The following is a 26,353-nucleotide window of genomic DNA, read 5'->3' as shown; positions in this document are numbered from 1 at the left end:
CAGTTAGGGTAAACTAGAGGAAGAAATATCATTCCAGACAAGTATTATATTCCGGCTAGCTCTAAGTTGCCCATACAACTTTGGGCTAGCATATCTGAAAGAGGAATAGCCGACTCGGAGACCTCTTGACATTCACCACAAGTTATGTGGTCTCCCCAAACCGACCCGTCGCGGATTTTGGGTAGATTCGTAACGGGTAACCCACGGGTTTGTGTCAAGGTCTAACTGAGAGGATGGACGTCTTCGGCTGTGACACGTCCGGCTTTGATTCAGAATCTGTCATAAGTACATAAAAACGGAAAATATGATCCTCATTATAAAGAATCCGCGGACGCCAGCCTCTAATTCGGCAGCTCCTCCTCTGAAGCTAAGGAATTAGCGTATAGCTTGCTGAACGCCGAATCGCGCGTCAACAGTGTGTATGGATCCTCGCACTCTATAACCCGACCAGAATCCAGCACCACAACCTTATCATAATCAAGGATCGTGTCTAACTTGTGTGCAACTGCGATAATAGTGTGGTTGGAGAATTTCTCGCGAATAATACGCTGCATTGTCTCGTCTGTCTTGTTGTCGACACTGTACCACGATCATTAGTATGTGTGGTTGCCAGGACGGGGTTCAGGGATAAGGGCTGGAAGATCTTACTTGCTAGTCGCTTCGTCCAGAACAAGGATCTTGCTGGGGTGGAGGATCGCGCGCACGAGGCAGAAAAGCTGTCTTTGCCCGTGGGACAGGTGCAGATCGTCGATATTCGCGCTTAAACCACCCTTCTCTTGTACAACGGTCAGGAGTTGGACATTTTTAAGGGCATCCCAAATTGCACGATCTGAGCTTGCGCCTGTAGGATCTGCATTCTGTCGGACGGTGCCCTTTATGAAGACGGCGTCCTGTGAAACACCGTTCAGGCGGGCTCGGATCTCCTGCCGCGGGATAGTTGAGATATCGAGTCCGTCGATAATAACAGTACCGGCATTGAGTTCAATCATGCGGAAGATGCTCAACATCAGAGAAGTTTTGCCACTATTCTCCATCTTAGCCCGTGATTATCGAACTGGCCTCTCTTATACTGAACTTACCTTCCTGTCCTCCCACAGATGCCAACTTTCTCTCCCGGCTTGATTTCAAGAGAAACGTCCTTCAGTACCAAGTCCGAAGATCTAGATGCAGTCAGCCCGACAATTCGTAAAGTACCACCAATTCTACCTACCCGTATGAAGCGGAGACGTTGTGGAATTCAATCGCGCCCTGGCTGGGCCACAAGGGTGGAACAGGATTGTTCTCTGACGGCAGATCTTCCCTTTCGACATTCTCGGTAAAATCCTTCACTCGCACAACAGAGCCGATATGGGTTTCCATGTTTGTCCAAAATTGGACCAGAAGTTTGACGGTTTGACTGAAAAGGATCACGTTGAACAAGGCGATTCCAACATAGGGGGCATTCATTGAGCCCCTCAAAGCTACAACAAGGATAATCAGGATAATGGCGATGCCCGCAACAACAAGATCCAGGGTGAGGGTTAGCCATCTCTGCGCAGAATACATGGAATAGAAAGGGCGCTGGGAGTAGTCAAGGATGTTCAAGTTCCTCTCTTCCATTGCGTCTTGCCAACCGAAGGCTCGAAGTGTGACTAGTCCGCTCAAGCAGTCTGTAAAATGGGACAGGAGCGGCGCTTTGGCTTCGATTTCGAGCAGTCGGAGCTGGCGGGATGTGCGCAGATACACCTTTTGGATGGCATACAATGATAGCAGCACCACAGGAAATGCGATTGCCGCATACACAGACGCAACTCCGACTAGGATCATTTGTGCAAGACACAAGAAAAGTGCTACGTGCTCAATGTCAGTTTGTTAACCTCGCTTTCTGAAAGGATCAAAGGGCGTGGGTGTCGCTCACTGGCAACGACGTTGATTGCAGCGATGGGAAGCTCCATATCTATGAGCTGCAAATCTTGGCTGAATCGGTTGAGGATGGATCCACTGTCTGTAGTCGAGAGGAATCGCATAGGAGCACTATTAGAGTGATTAGTACGGTCAGGTTTGCCTTTACAGATACAGGAAACACGCACCTTAGAACAGTATCCAAAATTGCTTCATGGAACCTTTCCCCGGACTTGGGGACTGACGTCACAACGACCTCCCAACAGCTTATGATCAAGCAAATCATAGCAAGACCGCCTAGCATGAAGTAGATCCCGACGTAGTGCTGTGTATGCTCACCAGGTTCCGCGGCATCTGCAGCAACCCACCATTTCAACCAGATACCTGCAAGACTGCGTTAGCAATACCGCCCAGGACCAGGATAAAGCCCAACCTACTTGGGAAGGAAATGCAGAACACGAATGCGGCGATGGCCGCGAGGAATATTATCGTTGGAATCCAGCCCACGGCGCGGATGTAGAACAGGTAGGTTGCAAGACTGCCGGTATGCTTGTGCACATTCTCCTCGCTCCAATCAGCCTTCTTTACTGGCAAGACCGCTGTGCGAGATGGTTTTGGTTTGGGAAAGCACTCCGTCTCGCCGGTGGAGTCCCAGTTCGGAGCTGGAAGAGAGAAACTAGAGACGTATCCTGATTGCTCAGCGAGGTCACCGAACGAGCCAGACTCTGTCAGTCTTCCTTCTTCATCTAGCACAACGATGTGGTCGGCGTATGGGACTCTCTTGACAGAAGATGAAGCGAGGACAACAGTAGTGCCAGCTTCCCGCAGGAGTCCAGTCACTCCAAGCAAGCTGCAGAAAATGTGGTTCTCCGTGGCTGCATCGAGACCGCTGAAAACATCATCGAGGAGCAAAATTCGTTTCCGGGCGTATATAGCCCTTGCCAGTGCCTATAGGGGATATATTATCAGCATATCTGTCCTTGGTGGCTATTCGAGGAGTGGAAACGTACAATTCTCTGGCTTTGTCCGCCACTAAGGGCAACACCACGACTGCCAATAATAGCCTGGTCACCTTGGGGCCACTGGGCTAGGTCTTGCTCTAAAGCACATGCTTTTATGATAGTGGTATACCATAGCAGGTCGAACTCTGACATAGCAATAATGCTCTCCCGAATCGTACCATTCATATGCCAAGGCGTTTGGTCGCAGTATGCAATGCTATCGGACGAAACCTGCACCTTACCCTGAAGCCGCGGGACCTCACCAAGCAGGGCCTTCAATAGTGTTGACTTACCAGACCCGGAGGGACCGACAATCATGGAGAAACTTCGACCGGGGAACGTCAATGTTATATCCTGCAGATTTGGGTCTGCTTTGGGATCCCATCCAAAGCTTGCACTCTCCACCATGAGAGTATCAAGAAATGGGAGGGCAAGTTTCATCTCAACTGTTGTCTCATCTTCTTGGACTCCCAGCGTACTGGACGTATCGGATGAAAGATGACGCTCCTTGTACGGGGATAGGCTAGTGACAGAGCTCCAGTGGGAGGTATTGGGGTTCCCATGATAAGTCTCTTTGTTGAGGAATTCCTGGATTCGTGTGAAAGAACCAATTGAGCCAAGGAACCCCATGAGCGCCATGACCAGGGACAAGAATGGGTCTGCCAGGAGAGCGAAGAGCGAAAGTGATGTGTAAACCATATTGATGTCGAGCGAGGACCCGCGCCCTGCGTTTTCTGAGATGGCGACGTACGCAGCAAAAGACACAATGGGGGCGAAGATGCGAGTCATCCAGGCTGGTGGCACATGTTAGCAAGAATGCGCGATGATGGACGGCTGATTGCTTGGGAATTACTCACCAAATGCCATGTTCCATACTAAAAGCTTTCGGAAGGCTTTAGAAATAGTAAGTTCCTGCAATCGTAGGTCCTGAATTGAGGCCATGAGGGACGGCTTGAGGCCAAGCAGTTTAGCACCCTTGATTGATGCAAGCATGGCAGCAGTCGAAGAGATGCGCCGCTCAATTGCCTCTAGCCACTTGGCTTGCCTTGCCATGACGCCAGACATTGCAACCAAGGAACACACAAGGGCGACTAGCGATTGACAATCAGATTAGTATAGATCTTGGTTCAGGCCGTCCACTGGACGTGCGCAGGAACATACAGATAGACACGCCCACAGGTACCGCACAGGCGATACTAAGTTGTTTCTCCAATAAAATAATTGCGAGTGCAATCTCAGTGGCATTCGCCCAGATTTCATGCATTGTTTGCCACCCCTGGACGATTCTCTCGATGTCTGCGCTCATGAGGGTCATAGACGCAGCCGGATCAGCATCTTTGATTGTGAGCATGCTGGCTTTTTTATAGATCAAGGATACAACTGCGCCGCGGACCATAGTAATTGCGCGATACGTGAGATGCTGTTGTTGACTCATCATAATCTGGATTTTATCACAATTAGCCCTCAAATTAGAGCAAAGGAAGCTGCCTTCTCGACATACCGCCATTCCGACATATACCAAGACGTAAGCACCAATGAGCCCGTATCCAACATGTGTTGACTCGATTGTTACCTTTTCTGCAGAGAGCTCCATTGCTCTGTGGAGAAGGAGTGGCTGACAGAACGTCAATCCAATCAGACACAGCCTCGGAGGCACCACTGCAAGTATTGACCATTTGAAAGTCTTGAAAACAACATTCAGAAGGGAAGCTTTGCCTGTCCGATTCTCTGCAAAGTCTGTTAGCACTCAACGACAAGATGAATTCAATATTTCAAGTACCTTTGGCCCATCGTCTGTCGAGTAACTCACGCAATCGTGCTGACTCGAGTCTTTTATCGAGGGGATACAGATCCTCCACTCGAAGGAGCTTGAAATATCCCTTGAAGAAAAGGGGGTTAAGCCACCAGAAAAGCACACGGTTGGCGAGTCCCGCGAGCGCCTCTGGAGGGTAGGCTCGGTACTTGTCTTTCAGGATAGCTCTCTTCTGCCAGCCTTCGAGCACAACAAGCACAACCTTGACAGCGACGGCAAAGCTGGCAATGACTGCCATGAGCTTGTTGTAGTCATTATCATCGCGTAGCCAGAGAGTCCTCGTCCTTGTGACATCGAAGAGTAGGGTGACCAACAAATAGAGCTCGAGCAAGAGTGACGGCCGAACGTTGCGGAAATGCTCCATGTATGACAAAACACACAGAATGAGCGATCCACATCCCATGAGCAAGCTGGCAGCAATCGAAGCTCGAGTATTTCGGGCGTTTGGTAGGGCCCATATAATTGCCTGCAGGAATTGCAGGGCACCCCAGAGAAGCCATCCTGACTGCATGGCACGTTAGTCGGCGTTGAAAAGACAAAGGAGAGCTGTTTGAGCACGTACTGTTTTTAATATTGGTCGTTTTGATGGTCCAACTTTACTGTCGGTCTGCAAGAGAGTGTATATCCGAATGGGGGATAAGGTAATGACAAAGGCAATTGGCAGGATACATAGCGCCAATTCCTCAAAGAGAAGTGTGAAGTCGAACCCGCCTCGACAGGAACGGGCGTGGACTCTCCAAGAATCATCGATGATGGCGCAGAAGTCAGAAGTTTCGTTCATGTCTATTTCTGCTAGGGAGCATAGAAGATGATTCAGGGACTAATAAGGGAAGAGGTAGGCAGATCATCAGATGCTCCCTTGGGCTATAGTCAAGATATATGACAAGGAAACTTCGGCAAGCTCGGTCACATAGCTTGATGCGGGCGAACACCCTTTGCTCGCCATAGGTCTATTTTCGTGTACATCCAAGCTTGTTCTATTGATAGATACGAACTCCCATGCTACGGTGAAGCTATTTAGGGCAGGTGCAGCTCAGCTAAGTAAAGCTAGAGTCCAGAAAGTTAACCCATGGTGCTTGACTTGAGCATATCATTTGCTGGTCCCTTTTGGGTACGGACTGTGGGCAAAATTGGGCTTGCCAAAAGCCGACGAAGGGCGTCATGCGGAGTTCCTTCAGCCCACCTTGCTCTTGGCTGCCTGTACCACAGATCAGGGAAGGCTCATGTAGTCCTTCGTAAAGCGAGTACGAGAGTTTTCGGCGGAAAGCCAAGGTTGACATGCAATCAGATTCTATCAAGGACACAGCTTCTGGCCGTGCTATGTATAGAAGTGTGTTCGCCAATCGCACTTTCTGTATGGGTTGCTAGTGGCATCATCTCCCGTCTCGGCCGGCGTAGGGAGGATTCTTGCATACTCCACCGATGTTACCTCGTATGAGGCGGCCCCCGGCTGTGGCCCCAGATTCAAGAATTACCCTCCAATGAGCAACCCATTAATTGGAGGAATGGAGCAGAAGGATGCGGGAGAGCAATGTGTGCCGTGGGCACACCCGCTGGGTGGAACAGGTTATGGCCTATATCGCGTGGCGTCGTTTTGCTAAAATTGTGGAGCATTTTCAGAAAGCAGAGACCTCTGAATGAACACGAGGTTTCTGTGCTGCATCAGGCACAAACAATATGTGCATCAAATGGTCGACTCTCTGTGCTTGAGCTGAGATAGGGCGAGTGAGCAAATACTGGCAAATGAAGTGTTCACAACCAGGCAAATGATGCTGAAGACATTAAAGTTCGCCTAAGCCACCTTCAAAGGGCAAGAAGATGTGGTTAAAATGGCGCCTTATAATGCTGTTTAGATATATAGGGCTCATATCTGTGGGGTCATCGCGACTGCATACGGGACTTGGGTTCAACCAGTACAAGCCGGCCAGCAAGAAACATCGAGCTATTATTAGCCAGAATAGAATAGCCAGATCTTGAAACAGCTGTAATTATACTAATACGGTATGGCTCCAGATCCCGCGGGGAATGTATGATTAATGCTCCTCGTATCCGCCGCTCGTGTATTTGGGGGCGGTGCATCCACCCCGCGCCTGTCGACAGATTCAATGTCGCAATATATGCGGTTAAGACGTCAAAACTTTCAGTTCGTTAGTAGGATAATGGTCTACGTAGGAATTGTAATTGTTAACCAATAAACAAAAGATTAAACGGAAGGTAATAGTGGTGCATCGGAGCTGTGCGTCAAGCAATGTCCTGTCAGGAATGTGCCAGTTACTCCTTAAGCGCAGAAAGCAGGATTCAACTGCCAGAGACGTAAACGGTAATAGTACTACGCAGGGTCCAACCTGCTGACGGCGTGGCTACGTCTTAGTTCCTTGAAGGCTTGAAGATTGCTGGTGGCGGAGATATTTTTGGATCTGCGGATGATTGGCAAATGTCAAGCTCGTATACGATATTAGGTACCATTTTTGGTAATCTTACTGCTAATCTCTAACCCTAAGTGCTGCACACGAACTTGGAATACGAATTCAATCCTCACTTTGGACCTATGGCCACGCGAGTCTTGTCTGCGCGCTGGATTCACCGAGACAAACATGGGAACTCTGAGTTTGGCGACAAGTAGACGTCCACAGAAGCCACTAAACGTTCGTATCCTACCGACCTGCCTTTGCATTGTGCTGTAGGTGCTTCAACTGATTGCGGAGGAGGTGGGTGAGCTCTTTTTTTAGAGCACCGGAGATTGGAACGGATAGAGGTAGATTGACACGATGTTGTGAGCCTTGGGACATGCGTTTATAGATAATGCAGTCGATGGACGATCTGCAATCAGTACGAAATCTGATCGACGATCTATCTTCGTTCTACGATCTCAGCATCTCGGTGGTTCCCGCGACTGCATCGCTACAGCAATTCATACTCTTGACACCTGTTTTTCACAGTGCTTCTACAATCAGACATCATTCTATCATACATCCCCGCGCGTAACCTCCTTTCAAAGACATTTCTTCTTACTGCATCGTCGACCCTGAGCACCCGTTTGGCCTGATCCTCCATTTCCCTGACCGCGCTCATCACACAAACTTCACTTTTACCAAAAAGCTATATACCCTTCTTTTGTTTCAAAGTTGCGTTGGGATAGCCTGCATATATACTTGACCGATATCACGAGATGGCCCAAATTACCCCCTGTTGTCTTCCCAAGTTTGCCTCTGCCACTGAGCAGACGCAAAGACCTATGTCCCTACGAGTCAGTCCCAACGCTGGCGACGATGCTCGTTTGCTATCTTCTTGGCGCAATAACACGCTGAGCGCGGTCATTCAGGCCGCATGGGGACTGATTCTCAGGTGTTATATGGACTCGGGCGATGTCTGTTTCGGCTATCAGTTCATTGCCGCGGGAGAAGAGGCGGTTACTAGGGAAGTATCACCGAATGCTATGGAGCTGACCACAGTACGATTAGTCATTGGCGATGGAGACTTCACCAGTACAATTGTTGAGAAGGCCAAGGGAGCGACGGTTGCTGGAACTCCTACCATCATCGAAGGCCGAAATGCCCTCGGTGACGGCTACCAGCTATCTAACACCGTTGTGCTGATCCGGTCTTGCGTGGGCAGCTTACAGGGGGCAGCAGTCCCGTCGCTCCCATCTGCATTGGCACTGACACTTCCAGAGCAGGTATGCATTATGAATCCTAGATATTTTACGTACATATGGCTGATATGTTGGGAAAAGTGTCTTCTCCGACTTCACGTCAAAGTTCTCCGAGGGAATGTGCGCATATTCCTCGAATGGCGCAACGATGGCATGTCCATGGAGCATGTCAAAGGTATTGCTGTTCTTTTTCAGAATTTGCTAACCCGCGTTCTGTCGCCGGAGGATATACCAGTGGCAAACTTCAATTACTTCACAGAGCCTGACTGGCAAAGGATCAGCGCTTGGAACGGCCCTTCGCCCCAAGTGCATGATCGATGTATTCATGATATTATTCGAGAGCAGGTGGTCCGTCGACCACTTGATGAAGCCATCTGCGCCTGGGACGGAAGCCTCTCCTTTACGGAATTTGACCGCCAGGCGTCGAAACTGGCGTATCATTTGCAGAAACAAGGCGTCGGCCCTGAGGTTTTAGTTCCTCTATGTTTTGACAAATCTGTACGTGTATCCCGGCCAAGAGGGACTTACTTGATACTAATGATTCCGCTTCTAGATGTGGTACTTCGTAGCCCTCCTGGCCGTGTTGAAAGCGGGAGGCGCCTTCGTCCCACTTGACCCTACCCACCCCCCGGCGCGCCTTCAGTCGCTTATCCAGAAAGTCAACGCAAAACTTGTTCTCTGCTCTGAGTGGCATGCAGACCGTCTCCTTGGCCTTGCCGAGGTTGTCATTCCTCTCTCGCAGATCACCCTCGAGAGAATTCCCTCCGCACCGGTTGGCTTCATTTCGTCAGACAGGGTCAACTGCACCAATGCCGCATATGTTATCTTTACTTCCGGATCAACAGGAGAGCCAAAGGTTAGTTGCTGCTTCTAGAAAGATATACCTGGCTTCACTGATTGATGAATGTCTAGGGGACCCTGCTCGAACACCGCGCCTATTGCTCAAGTGCTATGGCCCATGGACCACGGCTGTTGATTTCTCCGGACAGTCGCGTCCTACAGTTTGCAGCCTATACATTTGATGCTAGCCTGGCCGAATCAGTCTCACCGTTCATGCACGGAGCCTGTGTTTGCGTTCCGAGCGAAGATGACAGGCTGAACGATATAATGGGGGCGATCAAACGATTACGCGCAAACTATGCATCGCTTACCCCCTCCTTCATCGAATTCCTGGAACCCTCAATGGTTCCAGAAATCAAGACGCTAATTTTGGCCGGAGAGGCCATGAGTGAAACGCACCGGGCCAAATGGTCAACTATCAACTTGGTCAACGGGTTTGGTCCGACTGAGGCTTCTGTGACAGCAGCCATCAACTCTCACGTTACTGCAGAAACAGATTGCAGAGATATTGGACTACCCCTCAATACTCGCTGCTGGATTGTCAATCCTGATGACCACAATCAACTTGTGCCAGTCGGTGCTGTTGGCGAAATGCTGCTGGAAGGCCCAACGCTGGCTCGGGGGTACATCAACAACCCCGAGAAAACGAACGAGGCATTCATCTATGATCCTGAGTTCGTACTTCGAGCACTGACACCGGGTCAAAGCCGCCGTCGGTTCTATAAGACGGGCGACCTCGTGCGTTACAACAGTGACTTGGGATCATTGACCTACATTGGAAGAAAAGATACCCAGATTAAGCTGCACGGCCAGAGAGTTGAGCTGGGGGAGATTGAAGGTTGTCTGAATGCAGATGAACTGGTCAAACACTGTGTTGTCTTCCTCCCGAAAGAGGGCTACGCTGCTGGGAAGCTTACAGCTGTATTGTCAATCAAGACCAGCGAGGAAAAGCAAGAGAAAACAGAACCGTTGCGCCTTCTCCCACCAGGACCTCCCAAGCAGCCTCTCACAGCACTTAGAGAACGACTATCCGGACAATTGCCCATGTACATGGTTCCCGCGGTTTGGCTCTTTGTTGAGAATATGCCATTTCTCCCTTCTCGGAAACTGGACCGTAAGGGCGTTCTCCAGTGGCTAGCTCGACTAGATAGAGATCCCTACCGGACAGGGTCAACAACAATAGTGGCTTCCTTCCAGGATAAGCCTCTGAGTGATGCAGAGCTCCAGATTGCCCAGGTTTGGAGTCGGCTGCTCAATATCCCCGTCGAGGAGATTCCACCGGATGAAAGTTTCCTGAGACTTGGTGGCGATTCGATTGCAGCTATGACTTGCATGAACCAGTGCAAAAAGCATGGGCTCACAATGACCGTGCAGGATATCCTTCGCAGCTCCTCCATTGGGGACCTCGCCTCTCGCACCAAAACAACCTCAACCCCCGCCCCCGTGAGCTATGACGAAAGAGTCGAAGAGCCTTTTGACCTTTCGCCCATTCAGGCTCTTCACTTCCAGGTCCGTCAAGAGGGCCAAGGGCACTTCAACCAGAGTATCCTGACCAAAATCAACCGACGTATCGATGCCACAACCCTCCGTCAAGCGGTAGAGACACTGGTATTGAGGCATTCTATGCTGAGAGCTCGTTTCGAAGTAATCGGCCCTGGATCTGTGATTCGACAGCGTATAACAAACGAGGTTACAACTTCTTACCGTTGGGCGGAATATGAAGTCGATTCGGAGAGTGCAATAGACGAGTTCGTCGCGGCGAGTCAATCGTCGCTCTCTTGCTTCACGGGACCCCTTCTCGCGGTTGACCTTTTTGATGTATCTGGGAACGCACAACTCCTATCCATGATCGGCCACCATTTAGTCGTTGATATTGTCTCCTGGCGAGTGATTCTGGAAGACCTCGAAGAGATTCTCACTAATCCCTCCGGATTGTCGTCCCTGAACACATCACTACCATTTCATACCTGGCTTCACCTGCAATCAGAGCATAGCAAGACGCTTGAGCGGGAACAGCCAAAGCTGGAGAGCCTTCCAGCTCCGGACTTTGTCTACTGGGGGTTGACAAAGGAGCAGATTGTCTACGGTGATGTCAAATGCGCGTCTTTCTCCTTGGACGAGCAACATTCGTCGCTTCTTATGGCCGACTGCCACAACAGCCTCTGTACTGAACCGGTCGACGTCCTGCTTGCCGCGATGCTTTTCAGCTTCAATCAGACCTTCCAGGACCGCTCTCTGCCTGTTATTTACAACGAAGGCCATGGGCGTGAGCCCTGGGATACGTCGATTGACATCTCCCGGACTGTTGGCTGGTTCACGACTCTCTACCCCATCATAATTGAGCAGACAACAGATGCTATAGATGCAGTTATCAGGGTCAAGGATCGCCGTCGACAGGTTTCTGACAATGGGCGCTCGGCCTTTGCGCGCCGGGTCCTTCCACAGCTGGGGGCTAGCTATGTCCACGACTGCCCAATGGAAGTCAACTTTAACTATCTCGGCCAACACAGAGATCTCCAGCGTACTGATGGGCTCTTCCAGCTGGCTCAGAAAATGGCTGGTGAGACTCGAGAGGGCGGCGGCTCAGCTGACTTTGGCCGCGAGACTCCTCGCTTCTCCCTCTTTGAGGTCTCCGCAGTTGTTGTAGGGGGTCAACTACGATTTGTCTTCTCTTTCAGCGCGGCAATGAATCACCAGGAACGCGTTCAGAAGTGGGTGGAGTCTTGTAAGGAGACTCTACAATTCCTCGCGGCCCAGCTACCTGAATTGAAACCTCGACCAACCCTAAGTGATATCCCCTTAATGGGATTGACCTACCAAGAGCTCGCTTTACTGGAGACACAGACGCTACGTCGTTACGGAGTGCGCTCGTTTGAGCAGGTCGAAGATATATACCCTTGCTCCAAAATGCAGCAGGGTGTGCTTCTCAGCCAAGCCCGAGACCCCTTGCTTTATACCGTCTCGGGATCTTGGGAGGTCGAGCCAGCTCCTGCGGCGCCCAAGCCAGATATCCAGCGGTTAGCTGATGCATGGAAGAGAGTAGTAAAGCATCATGCCATGCTACGTACTGTGTTTGCTACCGGGCTGTGTCGACGTCAACCCTTCAGTCATATTGTACTGAAGGACTACGACTCATCCCCGGTCCTATTGGAGTGCTCTCGGGATGAGGACATCCTGGCAGCGCTGGAAAACCAGCCACGCGCAGACTACCGCGCAATCCGCCCACCGCATCGTATCACATTCGGTCAGAGCGCGTCTGGAAAGGTTATATGTAAGCTCGAGCTTAGCCACGCTGCTATGGACGGTACTTCCATTTCTCTCCTGCTTCGTGACCTTCAGAGCGCCTATGCGGATACTCTCAATGCGACAAGCAGGCCCAAATTCAAAGATTATATTGCGTATTTGCAACGCCAGCCAGTTGAAAAAGGGATCCAGCATTGGTGCGAATACCTAGCCGACCTAAAACCCTGTCGCCTCTCGCCAGATGTCAGCAATATCCCTGGCAGGAAAAGTCTTCAATCCATCCGGCTGTCGTTCGAGAGATACTCCAAATTACAATCCTTCTGCGCAAATAACAACATCACAGTGGCGAACGCATTTAACGGCGCCTGGGCCATGACTCTTGCTAACCTGTGTAAGGCAGATGAAGTGTGCTTCAGCTATACGGTCTCGCTGAGAGATGCGCCAGTCCCTGGCATCGAGTCTGTCGTTGGTCCCGCCATGAATCTGCTTGTTTGTCGCGCCAAAACAGGCTCGCGAAGCGCCATGGAAGTTGTGCGTCAGATTCAGAATGACTATATGGAGAATTACTTCTACAGGGATATCTCCCTGGTCGACATCCAACACGCAATGAAGATCTCTCGGACATCCCTTTTCAACACAGGTGTTTCCTACCGAAAGCTTCCTGCTGATGATGCTGTTGATTCGTGCATCACATTCAAGGGTCTGGGACTCATTCATGATCCCGCTGAGCTCTCTGTCTACGTTAACATTGAAACTACTGATTCTGAAGCGCAACTAGTGTTGAATTACTGGAACAATTGGCTCTCTGATGCCCAAGCACAGAATATGGCGGAGGTCTTCCTGCAGTGTCTGGGAGATATGATCAATGTGCCAGTCTCAGAGTCCAGCAGCCTACCCGTTTTAGGGCCCCAGGATATCCAACAGATATGTCAGTGGAATAATTCCGAAGTTCGACTACCAACGACATCCATTTGTGCCGAAATTGAGGCCCTTGCATCGCAAACACCTCAAAGCATTGCTATCGCGAGCGAGACACTTCAATTGAGTTACGCTCGACTCAATGACCTATCGTCGGCCTTGGCCAACTATCTGACCAATCTGGGCGTCTTGCCAGGTACCAAGGTTCCCATATCTTTCGAACAGTCGGAGGCCCTGTGGGCCATTATCTCCATTATTGCGACCTGGAAAGCTGGTGGCATTTGCGTTCCCCTTGCGACGAACCCAGTAAATGCAGAGCTCGAAACTTGGATGATGGCTGCTGATCTTCAAGTGGCTCTAGCTTGTCCAGGCAGAGCGATGTCCTTGGAGGATCTGGCTCCGTACGTCATTCCAGTTACCGACGAGCTTCTGGGGAGCCTCGAAATCGACGTCTCAAAGTGGCATCAATTCGAGGAGTGCGCCTATGTCGTATTTTCGACGGACCCTATGGACCCATCGAAAGGCTTTCTTCTTGATCATGGCGCGATCGCCGCCAGTTGCCGGTCATTTGCGCGCTCCATTTCCCTTGGTATGTCCACTCGTATGCTTCAATGCGCACATATTTCGTCCTACGAGTTTGTCCTCGAAATCTTTAGCACATTGAGTCAGGGCGGCTGTGTCTGCATTCCGCAGAGTAGCAGTCCAGCCGACTTGTCCAAGGCAGCTTGTGAGATGAGGACGACCACTATCCGGATGGACCAGAGTCTGGCTACTTCTACCAATCTTGCAGATGCCTATGGTATGAGGCAGGTCGTCCTCACCGGTGATGCGCTGCCGCTAGGTGTTGAGCAACTCAGGGTTCCGCAGGCTGCCCAAGTATACTCCTACTATGGTTCCGTCGAATGTTCACCTACAGCCCTTTGCTGGTCCAAGTCCGGCAATATTTTGATGCTGCAGCAAGCTCCGGGCACAAAAACTTGGGTCGTCGATTCATCCGATCACAACATTCTTCTACCCGTTGGCGCCACTGGAGAGCTTCTTATTGAAAGTGATGGACTGGCCCAAGGCTATCTCTTCGACACTTCTGCGGATGCCTTCATTCAGGATCCAGCCTGGATATCACTCGTAGTTTCCTCCGACAAGAGACCAATTCGGCGAATGTTCAAGACGGGTCTTCTTGTGCAATATGGCTCGGAGGGATTGCTCATCTTCAGAGGCCGTAACGGTCGCCTGGTCTGCCTGGGACCAGAAGAGAAAGTCCACAATCACGTTTCATCCGTCGGTACGACCGATGCAGACTACTGGAAGAGTTATCTGGCGGGAATTGAACCATGCCTCTTCCCGTCTCTCAGTAGCGAATCTGGGGAGGTGGACGAGACGAGCATTGCCCGTTTGGTGATCGAGGGAGTTGAAGACCTGCGGCAAGCTTGCGATCAGAGTGACATTTCTCCAGCAGCCGTTGTACAGCTTACATGGGGTATCATTCTCCGATGCTATACGGGCCTTCTTGAGGTCTGCTTCGGGTTCTCAGACTCTGACCAGGCCGGCCTTCTTCCCTTCAGCCTGTCCCTCAAGGACGATCGGTCAATCCATACAGCGCTGAAAGAAATCGACACTACTATGAAGCACGCAGAGACTCGCCGACTGCCTCTCGCTGATGTGCTTAAGATGCGCCCCATGCCCGAGTCCGAGCTCTTCAACACTGTTCTCTATCTGAATGAGCGCAAAGGCTCCTCTGCAAGACGTAGCTCCCACATGAGAGGGCTCGGCAAGGAGACATATGCTGTGGCTGTACGGGCAGAAATGTCAAAGAGTACATGCGTGGTTGAATTTTTATTCTTGCGAAATTCACTCCCGGAGGCCTACGCGGATGCCATCACCGTATGCTTCGAATCCGTCCTCGCCCAGGTCAGAGCTGCCATGTCCAGCGAAAGCACTATTGGGGATATTGACTTGCTGGACGAGTTTACTGGTGCTTTGATCGGCGATTGGAACCGCAGCCTTCCCAATCGGTGTGAGCGCTGTGTCCACGACCTCATCCAGGAGCAAGCCCAGCGTCTGCCCGCTTCAGCCCAGGCAATCTGTGGCTGGGATGGCAACTTCACATACTCGCAACTAGAGATACTGGCGACCCGCCTTGCACAGCATCTCCAACGACTGGGTGTTGGGCCTGAAAGCTTCGTTGCACTCTGCTTCAACAAATCTGCCTGGGCCATTATTGCTCAGCTCGCAGTGCTTAAAGCAGGCGGAGCGTTCGCTTCTTTGGACCCAGTCCATCCAGCTAGCCGGCTGCGAGCTCTCGTCGCTGACCTGGGTGCCAAGATTGTTTTGACCTCTAGTGCCTGTTTGGACAAGGCCTCTAACCTGGGGGCGCAGCCATTTGTGGTAAGCCAGGCAAGTGTTGAACAATTGCCTCTTGGTGGGCATGATACAAGCCTCCACGAAGCCAGGCCTTCCAACGCGGCGTACGCCATTTTCACATCAGGCACGACGGGTATGCCAAAAGCGACGGTTATACAGCACACGGCACTTAGCACAACCTCTCTCCAGCTCGCCAAGTATCTTGGACTTGACTCTAGCACGCGAACGCTGCAGTTCTCCAGCTATACTTTCGACGTCAGTGTGCTCGATATTCACGGAACGCTGATCAATGGTGGCTGTGTGTGTGTTCCCAGCGACAGTGAGCGGGTAAATGACATATCTGGTGCTATCCGCCGGATGGGCGTCACGCACTGGAACAGTACACCAGGAATAGCGAATACTATCAATCCCAAGACCGTCCCGTCCCTGGCCACACTTGTTACAGGAGGCGAGAAAATGTCCCCGGGCCACATTGAGCGCTGGAGCGACCGAGCTGTGATCAACGCGTACGGGCCCTCGGAAGCAACAATCATCGCAACCGTCAGCATCAAGGTCGATAGGCAGGGTAACCTCTCTAAGGAGAGCCGCAGTTCTATTGGAAAGCCGGTCTGTGGCCGAGCCTGGGTTGTTGATCCGTACAATCCTCAGCGTCTCCTGCCATTGGGGGCGGTAGGGGAACTTGTCCTTGAAGGCTGCAACGTTGCGAGGGGCTACTTGAACAACGAGGAAAAGACGGCCAAGGCCTTTATCGAGCATTTAGGGTTGCCTGACAATGAATTGCTCAAAGAGCCGCTCGCTGTTCAGGAGCGCATGTATCGCACAGGTGATCTTGTCCGGTACAATTCCGAGGGGACCTTGACCTTCATTTCCCGCATGGATACTCAGGTTAAGCTGAATGGCCAGCGTATTGAACTAGAGGAGATAGAGATCCAGTGTCGTCAGGCTCTGCCAGAAGACAGCCACGTCGTCGTGGAAATTATCGCGCCAAAGAGCAAGACTGTTCGAAGCCTGGCCATCTTCTTCTGTACTCCTGAATACGCCCTTGAAACCGCAAGCCATGATCTGCTCTTGGACATAACTCCAGCTCGAATTCGCACGGCTGCCCATGTTAGGAGACTAGTCCAGGAGAGTTTGCCTCTCTACATGGTTCCCAATTTTTTCTTCCCAGTAAAGCAGCTGCCATGCAACACGTCAGCCAAAATCGATAGGCGGCGACTGCGCGCAATGGCCGAGGACCTTTCCAACGACCAGCTCAAGGCCTACTCCTCGTCCGTCTTCGACAATGTGCCGCGAGAGACCGTTCCGGACAGCTCGCAGTCTACAAGCCCCAGTCTAGGCCCAACCCCCTTGACATCGGAACTCAGCTGCCGGTCAAGTGTCAGTTCAAACTCTGATATGGCAGAGAAGTCTACTTCAGTGACACAGGGTACCGTTCAGTCTAGACTGCAACTGTTATGGAGCGAGGTTTTGGGGGTTGATCCCAGCTCGGTGAATGCGGACGACAGCTTCTTCGGTCTCGGCGGTGACTCCTTTACAGCCATGAGTCTTGTGAGTGCAGCTCAGGACGACGGACTTACTCTCAGCGTTGCAGATATTTTCCAATTCCCTGTGCTGGCGGATATGGTCAAGTGTTGCCAGGTCACTGTTGCTACTGAGACGCTCACCCCGTCTCCCTTCTCGCTCTTGCCCAACAATACCAACGTGGACGAACTGCTGGACGAGGTAGCCAATACTTGCGAAGTTTCGAAAGCCTCTATTTGCGATATCTACCCTTGTAGCGCGCTGCAAGAGGGGCTTATAACAGCGTCAATCCAGCAGCCGGGGGCTTACGTCGCCACTCCAGTTTTCAAGCTTTCGCGACATATTGACATCCCAGCTTTCAAGGCAGCGTGGCAGAAAACTGTCGACGAAACTGAGGTCCTGCGAAGCCGAATCTTGCACACGGCGACTGCCAATTTCGTGCAGGTCGTCCTAAAGCCTTCACCTATCAAGTGGGAGCAAGATCCTAGCCGAGTGGCCACAGCAGCCGGCGGTGCCCTAACCGGTTATACCATTGCAGAGAAGGGCGGCGTACGCTCCTTTACTTGGTCAATCCATCATGCTCTCTACGACGGCTGGAGTGTTGCCCTAATCCTTCGCAAGGTGGAGGAGAATTATGGAATCTACCGCAACTTCATTGGTCCTTCTACGTCTGATCCAGGAGTGCCTTACAGTCTCTTTATCGACCATCTCCAGAAACGGAATTTAGCGGCATCTGATGAGTTCTGGCGAACATATCTCTCTAATATGTCCTCTCCTGCATTCCCTGCCAGCAAAAGCGCACTCCCCAAGACAATCAATGCGTCAAGCCGACAATGCGCCACCGCGAACGTCAGCCCTGTACGGAAGGACATCACCCTTCCCGCCATGATCAGAGCTGCCTGGGCTATTGTCCTTTCCATGCACACAGAGTCGAGCGACGTCTGCTTTGGGGAAACCCTAATGGGACGCAATGTTGATCTGGTCGGCGCCACGAAGATCGCTGGTCCCTTGCTCACTACCGTGCCAACCCGGGTTGCTGTTGACTCCAGTATAAAGATCACGGAGTTTCTTGACCAAGTCCACCGGACTGCCGCGAGAGTTATTTCTCACCAGCACGCTGGTCTGCAGCAAATACGGAAGCTCAACGAAGATACGGCCGCCGCCTGCGATTTCCAAACCCTTCTTGTCATTCAATCCGCCGAACCGCAGCTAAACGCCGACATTTGGACACCGCAAAGCACTGAGACAAATCATGAGTTCTTTACTTACCCTCTGACAGTTGAATGTCGACTGGCTGACTCGGTTGAGATTACCTCCTATTTCGATGACCGCGTGGTTGCCCCCTGGAGAGTTCAGCGGCTCCTTGGCCAATTCACAGTCATCCTTAGCCAGCTGACGACAACTACAACATCTGACAACAGGCTTCTCTCCGATCTCGAGGTAGTCTGCGCGGAAGATAAAAAGGATCTGTTGACATGGAACCGAGCTGCTGCACCATGCGTGGAACATACCATTCATGACCTTATCAATGAACAGCGCATACGGCAACCTGACGCACCGTCTGTAGCTTCTTGGGATGGGGACCTGTCGTATGCAGAACTTATGGACCTCGCTTCTGGGTTTGCAGGCCACCTCTCGGAGCTCGGCGTCGGGCCTGAAGTCCTGGTCCCCATGTGCATGGACAAATCTATGTGGATGATCGTCACCATCATGAGCATTCTCATTGCAGGCGGCGCCTTCGTGCCCTTAGATCCGGCTCATCCAGTCTCGAGACATGAAGAAATCCTGGAGGAGACTGGTGCCAAAATTGTCCTCTGCACGCCAAAATACTGCTCTCGGTACACGGGTAAAGTGCCCACAGTACTCGGCGTTGACGAACCGACAGTGTGCCATTACCGAGCAAAACGTGTTTCCCTTCAAGGATCAGCGACGAGTACAAACGTTGCGTATTCGATTTTCACTTCTGGAAGCACTGGACGACCGAAGGGCATCATCATCGAGCACCGCGCATTTGCCAGTAGCACTATGGCTTACGGTCCCATTATCCACCTAAAGCCAGGTATTCGAGTTTTCCAGTTTGCCTCGCTCACTTTTGATGCTGCAGTTATGGAAATACTTGGGACACTGATATATGGTGGCTGTGTCTGTATTCCCAGCGACGAGGAGCGTCTTAATGATATTGCCGGAGCTATAAGGCGACTGGACGCCTCCTGGCTCTTCTGCACTCCGTCCCTCGCCAGCATTATGGAGCCGGCTTCTGTACCTTCCCTCAAGGTCATCGTCTGCGGTGGTGAGATGATGTCCCATGAAGCCATGACCAAATGGTCTGACAAGGTCCATTTCATCAATGCTTATGGCCCAACCGAGACTTCTGTATATGCTACCTTCAACCCTGAAATTGGCAGAAATCGGAACCCGGCAAACATCGGTAGAACTATACCTTCCACTCTAGCTTGGATTGTGGACCCCAGTAACCATGACCGTCTTTACCCTGTGGGTGTGGTGGGCGAGCTTGCGCTGGAAGGACCGGTCCTCGCACGGGAGTACTTGAAGAATCCCGATAAGACAGCCAAAGCTTTCATTACCAACCCAAAGTGGGCGCAGAAGACTTATCCTGGTGCGCCTGATCGAAGAATCTACTTGACAGGAGATCTTGCCCGTTTGGCAGCAGATGGGTCCTTGGAATATGTCGGCCGCAAGGACCACCAGGTCAAATTGCATGGGCAGCGCATGGAGCTAGGCGAGATCGAATACAGGCTCCACGAACACCCACATGTCCGCCATGTAGTGGTCCTGTTTCCCAAGAGTGGACGCCTGCAAAAACGACTTGTCTGTATCCTCTCACTCAACAGTCTCTCGAGTGAGACTAGTCTTATTTCCTCCGCTCAATGCTCCCTGGTTGAAGAAGAAGCCATGCAGAACCAGGGTATGACAGAACTGATGGAGGTGCAAGCCAGCCTTGAAAGCCAACTACCGCCTTATATGGTACCCCAGACTTGGGCTGTCATCAAGACGCTCCCAATGCTTGTCTCGGGGAAGATCGATAGGAAGAAGATTACGGCGTGGGTGGAAGCAGTCGACGCAGCGACGTACAATCGGATCATGAGTGATTATGACAAGATCAAGCGAGGTGAGGTTTCGGTGCCTAAGAGACTGCTTGAGCCAAAGCAGAATGACACAGAGTCTGTTCTGCGCGACATCCTTTCTCGCGTATTGAATATCCCAGCCCAAGAGGTGGATCTGAGTAGATCTTTCACGAGCCTAGGTGAGCTACACGCTATGCTATGATATAATGATGGGTTCTAACAACATTCAGGTGGCGACAGCATTACAGGAATGGGGATCGTTTCCCATGCTCGCAAGCTGGGAATCAACCTATCACTGCACAAGATTCTCCAAGCAACCTCTGTCAGAGATCTCACGAAAGATGCAGAACCAGAGGCTGGGAAGGTCAGCCAGAGCGAACAAGCCAATACCTGGTTTGATTTATCAGCCATTCAGAAGTTCTATTTCCAGTATGCTACCCAGTACAAAGGATCTGCTCGCTTCAATCAAAGTATCACCTTGCGATTGTCTCGCCATGTGGAACCGGCGGTCATTGAAAATGGCCTCAGGGCGATTACGAACAAGCACGCAATGCTCAGGGCTCGGTTTAGGAATTCGAACGGCATTTGGGAGCAGATGGTCATGGCAGTAAGTATATGGACAATGCAAGCAGAAACCCCACGGCTATGGATGCTAACGGATCCCACAGCCCGGTACTGAATCTTACAAATTTCAAGTAACTAGTTTCCAGGAGCAGAATGGCCTCGAGCGAATGATTGCAGTCACTCAGAACACAATCGATATTCAGAATGGCCCAACATTCGCTGCTCACCTCTTCGAAGGGCATGGTGTCGACCAAATCCTTTTCTTGGTTGCCAGCCATCTCTGCGTGGATATGGTCTCATGGCGTCTCATTCTACAGGACTTTGAGGAGTATCTAAAAACCGGCTCTCTAGCAACTGAAAGGCCGTTCTCTTTCCAGAGCTGGTGCAGTATGCAGATTGAACACTGCAAGGCCAACAATTACCAGAGCCATCTCCCCTTCAGCGTCGTACCTCCAGACTCCACGTACTGGGGCATGAATGATCTGCCGAACTACTACGGTGACGTCCGAATCAAGAAGTTCTCCTTTGGACAAAAGGAGACGGCTCTGGCGCTGGACAAATGCCACCAGCGTCTCCGGACCGAACCCCTAGACCTATTCCTCGCAGTTATCATGCATTCATTCCGACGGACGTTCACCGATAGGTCATTACCTACGTTCTACAACGAGGGACACGGCAGGCAGACATGGGATTCTAGTATAGACTTGTCAGGAACTGTCGGGTGGTTTACTTCCATCTGCCCTCTCCAAGTACAACCTGAGTCCAGTAAGTAGGCACCCAGCCTCAAATATGAACAATACTGACGAATGAGATTGTACAGACGATATACTTGAGACTCTGCGGATGGTGAAAGACGCCCGACGAAAGACTATCAACCATGGCACCTCTTACTTTACTCAAACGATCCTCTCGCCTGAGAACCAGCCGGCGTCTCCATCAATGGGTCTTCCCGTGGAGGTTGTCTTCAATTTCCTCGGGAAGCTGCAGCAGCTTGAAAGAGAAGATTCTCCGTTCCAGCACTACGGCAAGTTGTATGACGAAAATGACTTCAAGCTGGCCGGAGACATGGGGCCTCAAACTCCACGCTTTGCGCTGTTCGAGATCTCCGCAATCGTTCTCCAGAACCAATTGCAATTCTCTTTCACATACAACAGGAATATGCGGCTTCAGGCTAAGATTAGCAGCTGGATTTCGGAATGCGAAATGACGATGTATGAGGCTCTAGACATCCTGCAGCAGCCAGCTCAGCTTGAGGTGATGCCCTCCGACTACCCCTTGCTGTCAATCTCCCAGAACAGCCTGCAGACTCTCTTCAACAATACTCTCCCCAGACTGGGTATCCACAGCCGGGATGAGGTTGAAGACATTTATCCATGCTCTCCGATGCAGGAAGGCATCCTGTTCAGCCAGCTTCGGGACCCCTCGGCTTATATACTGCATACCATCTTCGACATCAGGGACAACCGAAATAACCAGCCAATCAACGTCCCTCGACTACGGAAGGCGTGGCAAATGGTGGTTAATCGGCACACAATTCTTCGAACCATCTTTGTGGACAGTAGCTCGAAGAACGGGTCCTTTGACCAAGTGGTCCTGAAGCACCTCCATGCCGATCTTGTAGAACTCGACTGCGACGGCTCCAATGTGCTCGAGCAGCTAGACAAGGTCTCGCTCGAGCAGACCAACCACAAGAGACCGCTCAAGAAACTCCATCAGCTCACCGTGTGCAAGGGCCCCGATGGCCGCGCTGTCATGAAGCTTGAAATGAACCATGCAATTATCGACGGCGCATCCGTTGGCATTCTCCTAAGGGACTTCTCGTTAGCATACGAACGCCAGCTTTCATCCGAGCCAGGGCCACGGTACCGCGACTATATTGAATACATGCGCACAAGTCCCTTGAAAGAAGGAAATAATTTCTGGGCGCAATATCTATGTGGCACCCGGCCTTGTCATCTCCCAACATCCAGCAATGGACCCCGGGAGCTCAGGTCTGTGAAGATGGACTTCCACCGTTTCGCCGAATTACGTCAAGTAAGTCGACGTGAATCCGTCACCGTTGCCAATTTGGTGCTCGCAGCATGGGCACTCGTGCTACGAGAGTTCACTCGCACCGAAGACGTATGCTTTGGCTACCTCTCCGCGGGACGCGATGCCCCGGTCCCTGGAATGCAGGACGCGGTGGGTATTTATATTAACATGCTGTGTTGTCGTGTTCAATTCACACCCAGCCAATCCTTTGCCGACATCTACAGGAAGGTCCAAGCAGATTTTTTCCGCAGCATCCCCTATCAGACCTGCTCTCTAGCAACAGTCCAGAACGAGCTCGGCCTAGGGGGTCAGATGCTGTTTAACACAGCCCTTTCGATTCAAAACCAAATGCCATCGGCCAGTTCAAGGAACTCTGGGTTGTCTTTTGACACTCTTAAAGCGTACGACCCGAGCGAGGTATGTATGACCCAAAATAACCTGTTAGGCTTTAGTCCTCACCATCTCCAGTTTCCCGTAACGGTGAACGTGGTAACAGCTCAAGGAGGCGAAGGGATCCTCGTCCGGTATTGGTCCGATGCCATTTCGACCGACCAAGCAAATCGATTGGTAGCGGGCATTGCCAGAGTCTTCGTGTCCTTTATTGAGAGTCCATCTGGGTCAATCTCCAGCCTGCAGGAACCCAATGGTAGCCTTCCCCCAAACCAGCAGGATGACGATCTCCGCTCTCGAATTAGCCTGCGTAGACAAAGCAGTGTGAGGTCTCGAAGCTCGAAGCTATCCATCAATGACCCCCGAATCCAGCAGCAGATTGATGAACGCGTCAACGAGATACTGAGTCAAATCCTCAAGAAGGAGGACTTGGCAGCCGTTCAGGAAACGGAACAATGCCCGGTTTCCCCAGACGATGCAAAGAGCTTTGCCAGCGGAAACGAGTTCCTGAAGCCGCCCGTTTCCCCTGTCTCTCGAATGACATCAATCCGCCGTCGCTTTTCCACCATTTCTCGCGCCAGCCGCCGCCGCATGTCGTCAGACTTGGAGAGGAAGCTCCTGCTTCTCTGGTCCACTGCTTTGGATGTACCTGCCGACATGGTGGATAAGCAGGATAGCTTCTTCCGTGTTGGTGGAGACAGTATCAAAGCCATGAAGATGGCGAGTGCTGCCCGAGAGGAAGGGCTTGTGCTTACCGTTGCTGACGTCTTCCGCAACCCCATCTTTGAAGACATGCTGGCGGTCATTTGCTCCACAAACATTGTCCACGCAGCCCCTGTAGCAACGAAGGAGTCTATTGAAGAGGACGAATTCCAGGCTCAGCGGGTAGACGAGAGCGCGGACGAGCTCAGCATCTCAGGCAGGGTGATATCCAGCCAGTCTCTACAACTGGCCCACAACCCAGAAATCGAGTCAGACGTTCTTCAGTCCGATATCTGCCCCAAAATCGGCTTTTTCAAGGGGGGAATTGCGGATGTCCTTCCAGTAACGGACTTCCAGGCTCTGTCTTTAACCGCACAATTGTTTGAATCCCGGTGGATGCTCAACTACTTCTATCTCGATGGGGAAGGCCAGCTTGACGTCAAACGCCTCCGAGAAAGTTGTGCCCGGGTTGTGGATGCGTTCGATATCCTGCGAACCGTCTTTGTATGCTCTGGGGACCACTTCTATCAGGTCATTCTCAAGAAGGTCCGGCCATCCATCGTCATATATGAGACCCATACCGATCTAGACACGTTCACTACCAGCCTTCAGCAACGGGATCGCGATCAGGGTCTTCGCCAAGGCGAGCAGTTCGTTCAATTCATTCTAGCGAAACGCAAAGGGACGACCCAGCACCGCCTCCTTATTCGACTCTCCCATGCCCAGTACGATGGAATGTGCATCTCCAAGATCCTCGATGCCATCAAGCAAGGATATGAAGGCGGCACTCTACCTCCTACGATGTCTTACGCTAATTATATGCGCCTGCTTCCAAGTTCAATCACCCCGGAACACTATGGATATTGGACAAAGCTCCTGCAGGGCTCTAGAATGACGGACGTTGTCTGTAGAGACCATCCAAACACATATCAGACGATGGGCACTTATGCAGAAGTTCGGACGACGATCAATATCTCTCAGAACTCCACCATCCGCAACATTACCGTTGGCACCCTAGTTCAGGCCGCTTGGGCTCTGGCGCTGGCCAAGCTTTCTGCTGATGCTGACGTTGTCTTCGGCTTGACTGTTAATGGACGCAATGCATCCATTCCTGGGGTTCAAGATACTGTCGGGCCCTGTTTGAATATGATCCCCGTGCGAGTTGTCTTTGGCAATAAATGGACTGGTCTTGATCTCATCCGCTACCTCCAGGATCAGCTAGTTGCGTCCATGCCGTACGAGTCTCTTGGCTTCCGTGAGATTATCCAACGATGCACCGACTGGCCTTGCAGCACATACTTCTCTACTGCTCTTCTTCACCAGAACGTCGAGTACGAGGGTCACATAGACCTCGACAATCAGCAGTATCGTGTCGGAGGAGCCGGAGTCATTGACAACCTTGCTGACTTGGCCCTGGTCTCCAAATCTGTTTCTGCTGATCAAATTAGCCTCTCGCTCGGCTACTCCTCCAAGGGTCCTATTACGGAAGCGTTTGCATCGAGAGTTCTCCGTTTGGTGTGCGATGCGGTGATAACTCTCACGTCGAACCCCATGGCTCAGCTTCCTTCACCACAAACCCTCCGCGCCCTACCACCCCAGACAATCCCAGATTCGCCGCGTGTCTCAGACCAGCAGCTCCTAACTTCACAACTCAAGAGCCAAAATATCTCCGATATCCTTGTGCACTCGGCTATCCTCAGCCGGACCTGGCAACAGGTGCTTCCAAGCATGTACTCGAATCAAAAAACATTCCAACTTGATACATCCTTCTACGACCTAGGTGGCGACCTCTTTGCCCTTGGTCAAGCTACTTGGCTTCTTCAGCAGGAGGGCTACCAAGTTCGAATTGAGGATCTCCTGGCCCGTCCCACCTTCTTGGGACACATGGCCGTGTTAGCTCAGGATGTCCTGGGCCAGACCTTCCAGGAAGATCTCACGAACACGAGCCAGGATGAAACCTCAACACCGGTAGGGAAATCAGAGAAGAAGGTGCGGTGGAAGAAGGCATTTGGATTGATGGGCAAGTTCTCGAAGCGGGAGTCAGTCTCGTCTTGATGAGCATAAATTGCTCAAGCATTTCTGGTCTTTGGAATTTACTGTATCCTTTCTATTGTTATTGTCCGAACAGTTACTGTACTATTATTGCATACCTGCTTATCCAGCAAGATATATTAGAAATATGTATATCCGTGCATGTAGTAATTTGATATCCAAACATCTACATGGTATGATATGGCTCTAGTGGATGGTTTCTGCAGTGCAGATTTTATTACTCTCTGGATAGACAAATAGTTGGCATATAACAATATCTGCATCACGGCCCATGCATGAGGTACCGCGAGCATTCGAC

General features: G+C 51.3%; 2 protein-coding genes across 2 annotated transcripts, besides 1 other annotated feature; one reads left to right on the top strand and one right to left on the bottom strand.

Annotated features, from left to right (window-relative positions):
* Positions 1–26,353: part of a sequence feature (contig 1.2 1..168814(-1)) that runs on past both edges of the window.
* ANIA_00015 (uncharacterized protein) lies at positions 342–5,476 on the bottom strand (the record flags this gene model as incomplete). The annotated part of the gene is made up of 14 exons (XM_050611102.1): positions 342–579; positions 649–1,023; positions 1,080–1,160; positions 1,211–1,829; positions 1,898–2,013; positions 2,070–2,265; positions 2,319–2,829; positions 2,892–3,323; positions 3,351–3,676; positions 3,740–3,973; positions 4,044–4,323; positions 4,384–4,619; positions 4,693–5,200; positions 5,258–5,476. 14 exons carry the CDS (start codon positions 5,474–5,476, stop codon positions 342–344), a joined length of 4,371 nt encoding a protein of 1,456 aa, XP_050469366.1.
* Positions 7,865–26,058, top strand: ANIA_00016 (uncharacterized protein; the record flags this gene model as incomplete). The annotated part of the gene is made up of 8 exons (XM_652528.1): positions 7,865–8,371; positions 8,429–8,845; positions 8,901–9,203; positions 9,260–20,495; positions 20,547–20,923; positions 20,985–21,645; positions 21,701–23,328; positions 23,380–26,058. 8 exons carry the CDS (start codon positions 7,865–7,867, stop codon positions 26,056–26,058), a joined length of 17,808 nt encoding a protein of 5,935 aa, XP_657620.1.

This window comes from Aspergillus nidulans, chromosome VIII, assembly GCF_000011425.1.
Source record: "Aspergillus nidulans FGSC A4 chromosome VIII".
In the NCBI taxonomy this organism is placed as follows: domain Eukaryota; kingdom Fungi; phylum Ascomycota; class Eurotiomycetes; order Eurotiales; family Aspergillaceae; genus Aspergillus; species Aspergillus nidulans.
The sequence above is the reverse complement of the archived record's forward strand: the minus strand, read 5'-3'. Positions and strand labels throughout refer to the sequence as shown.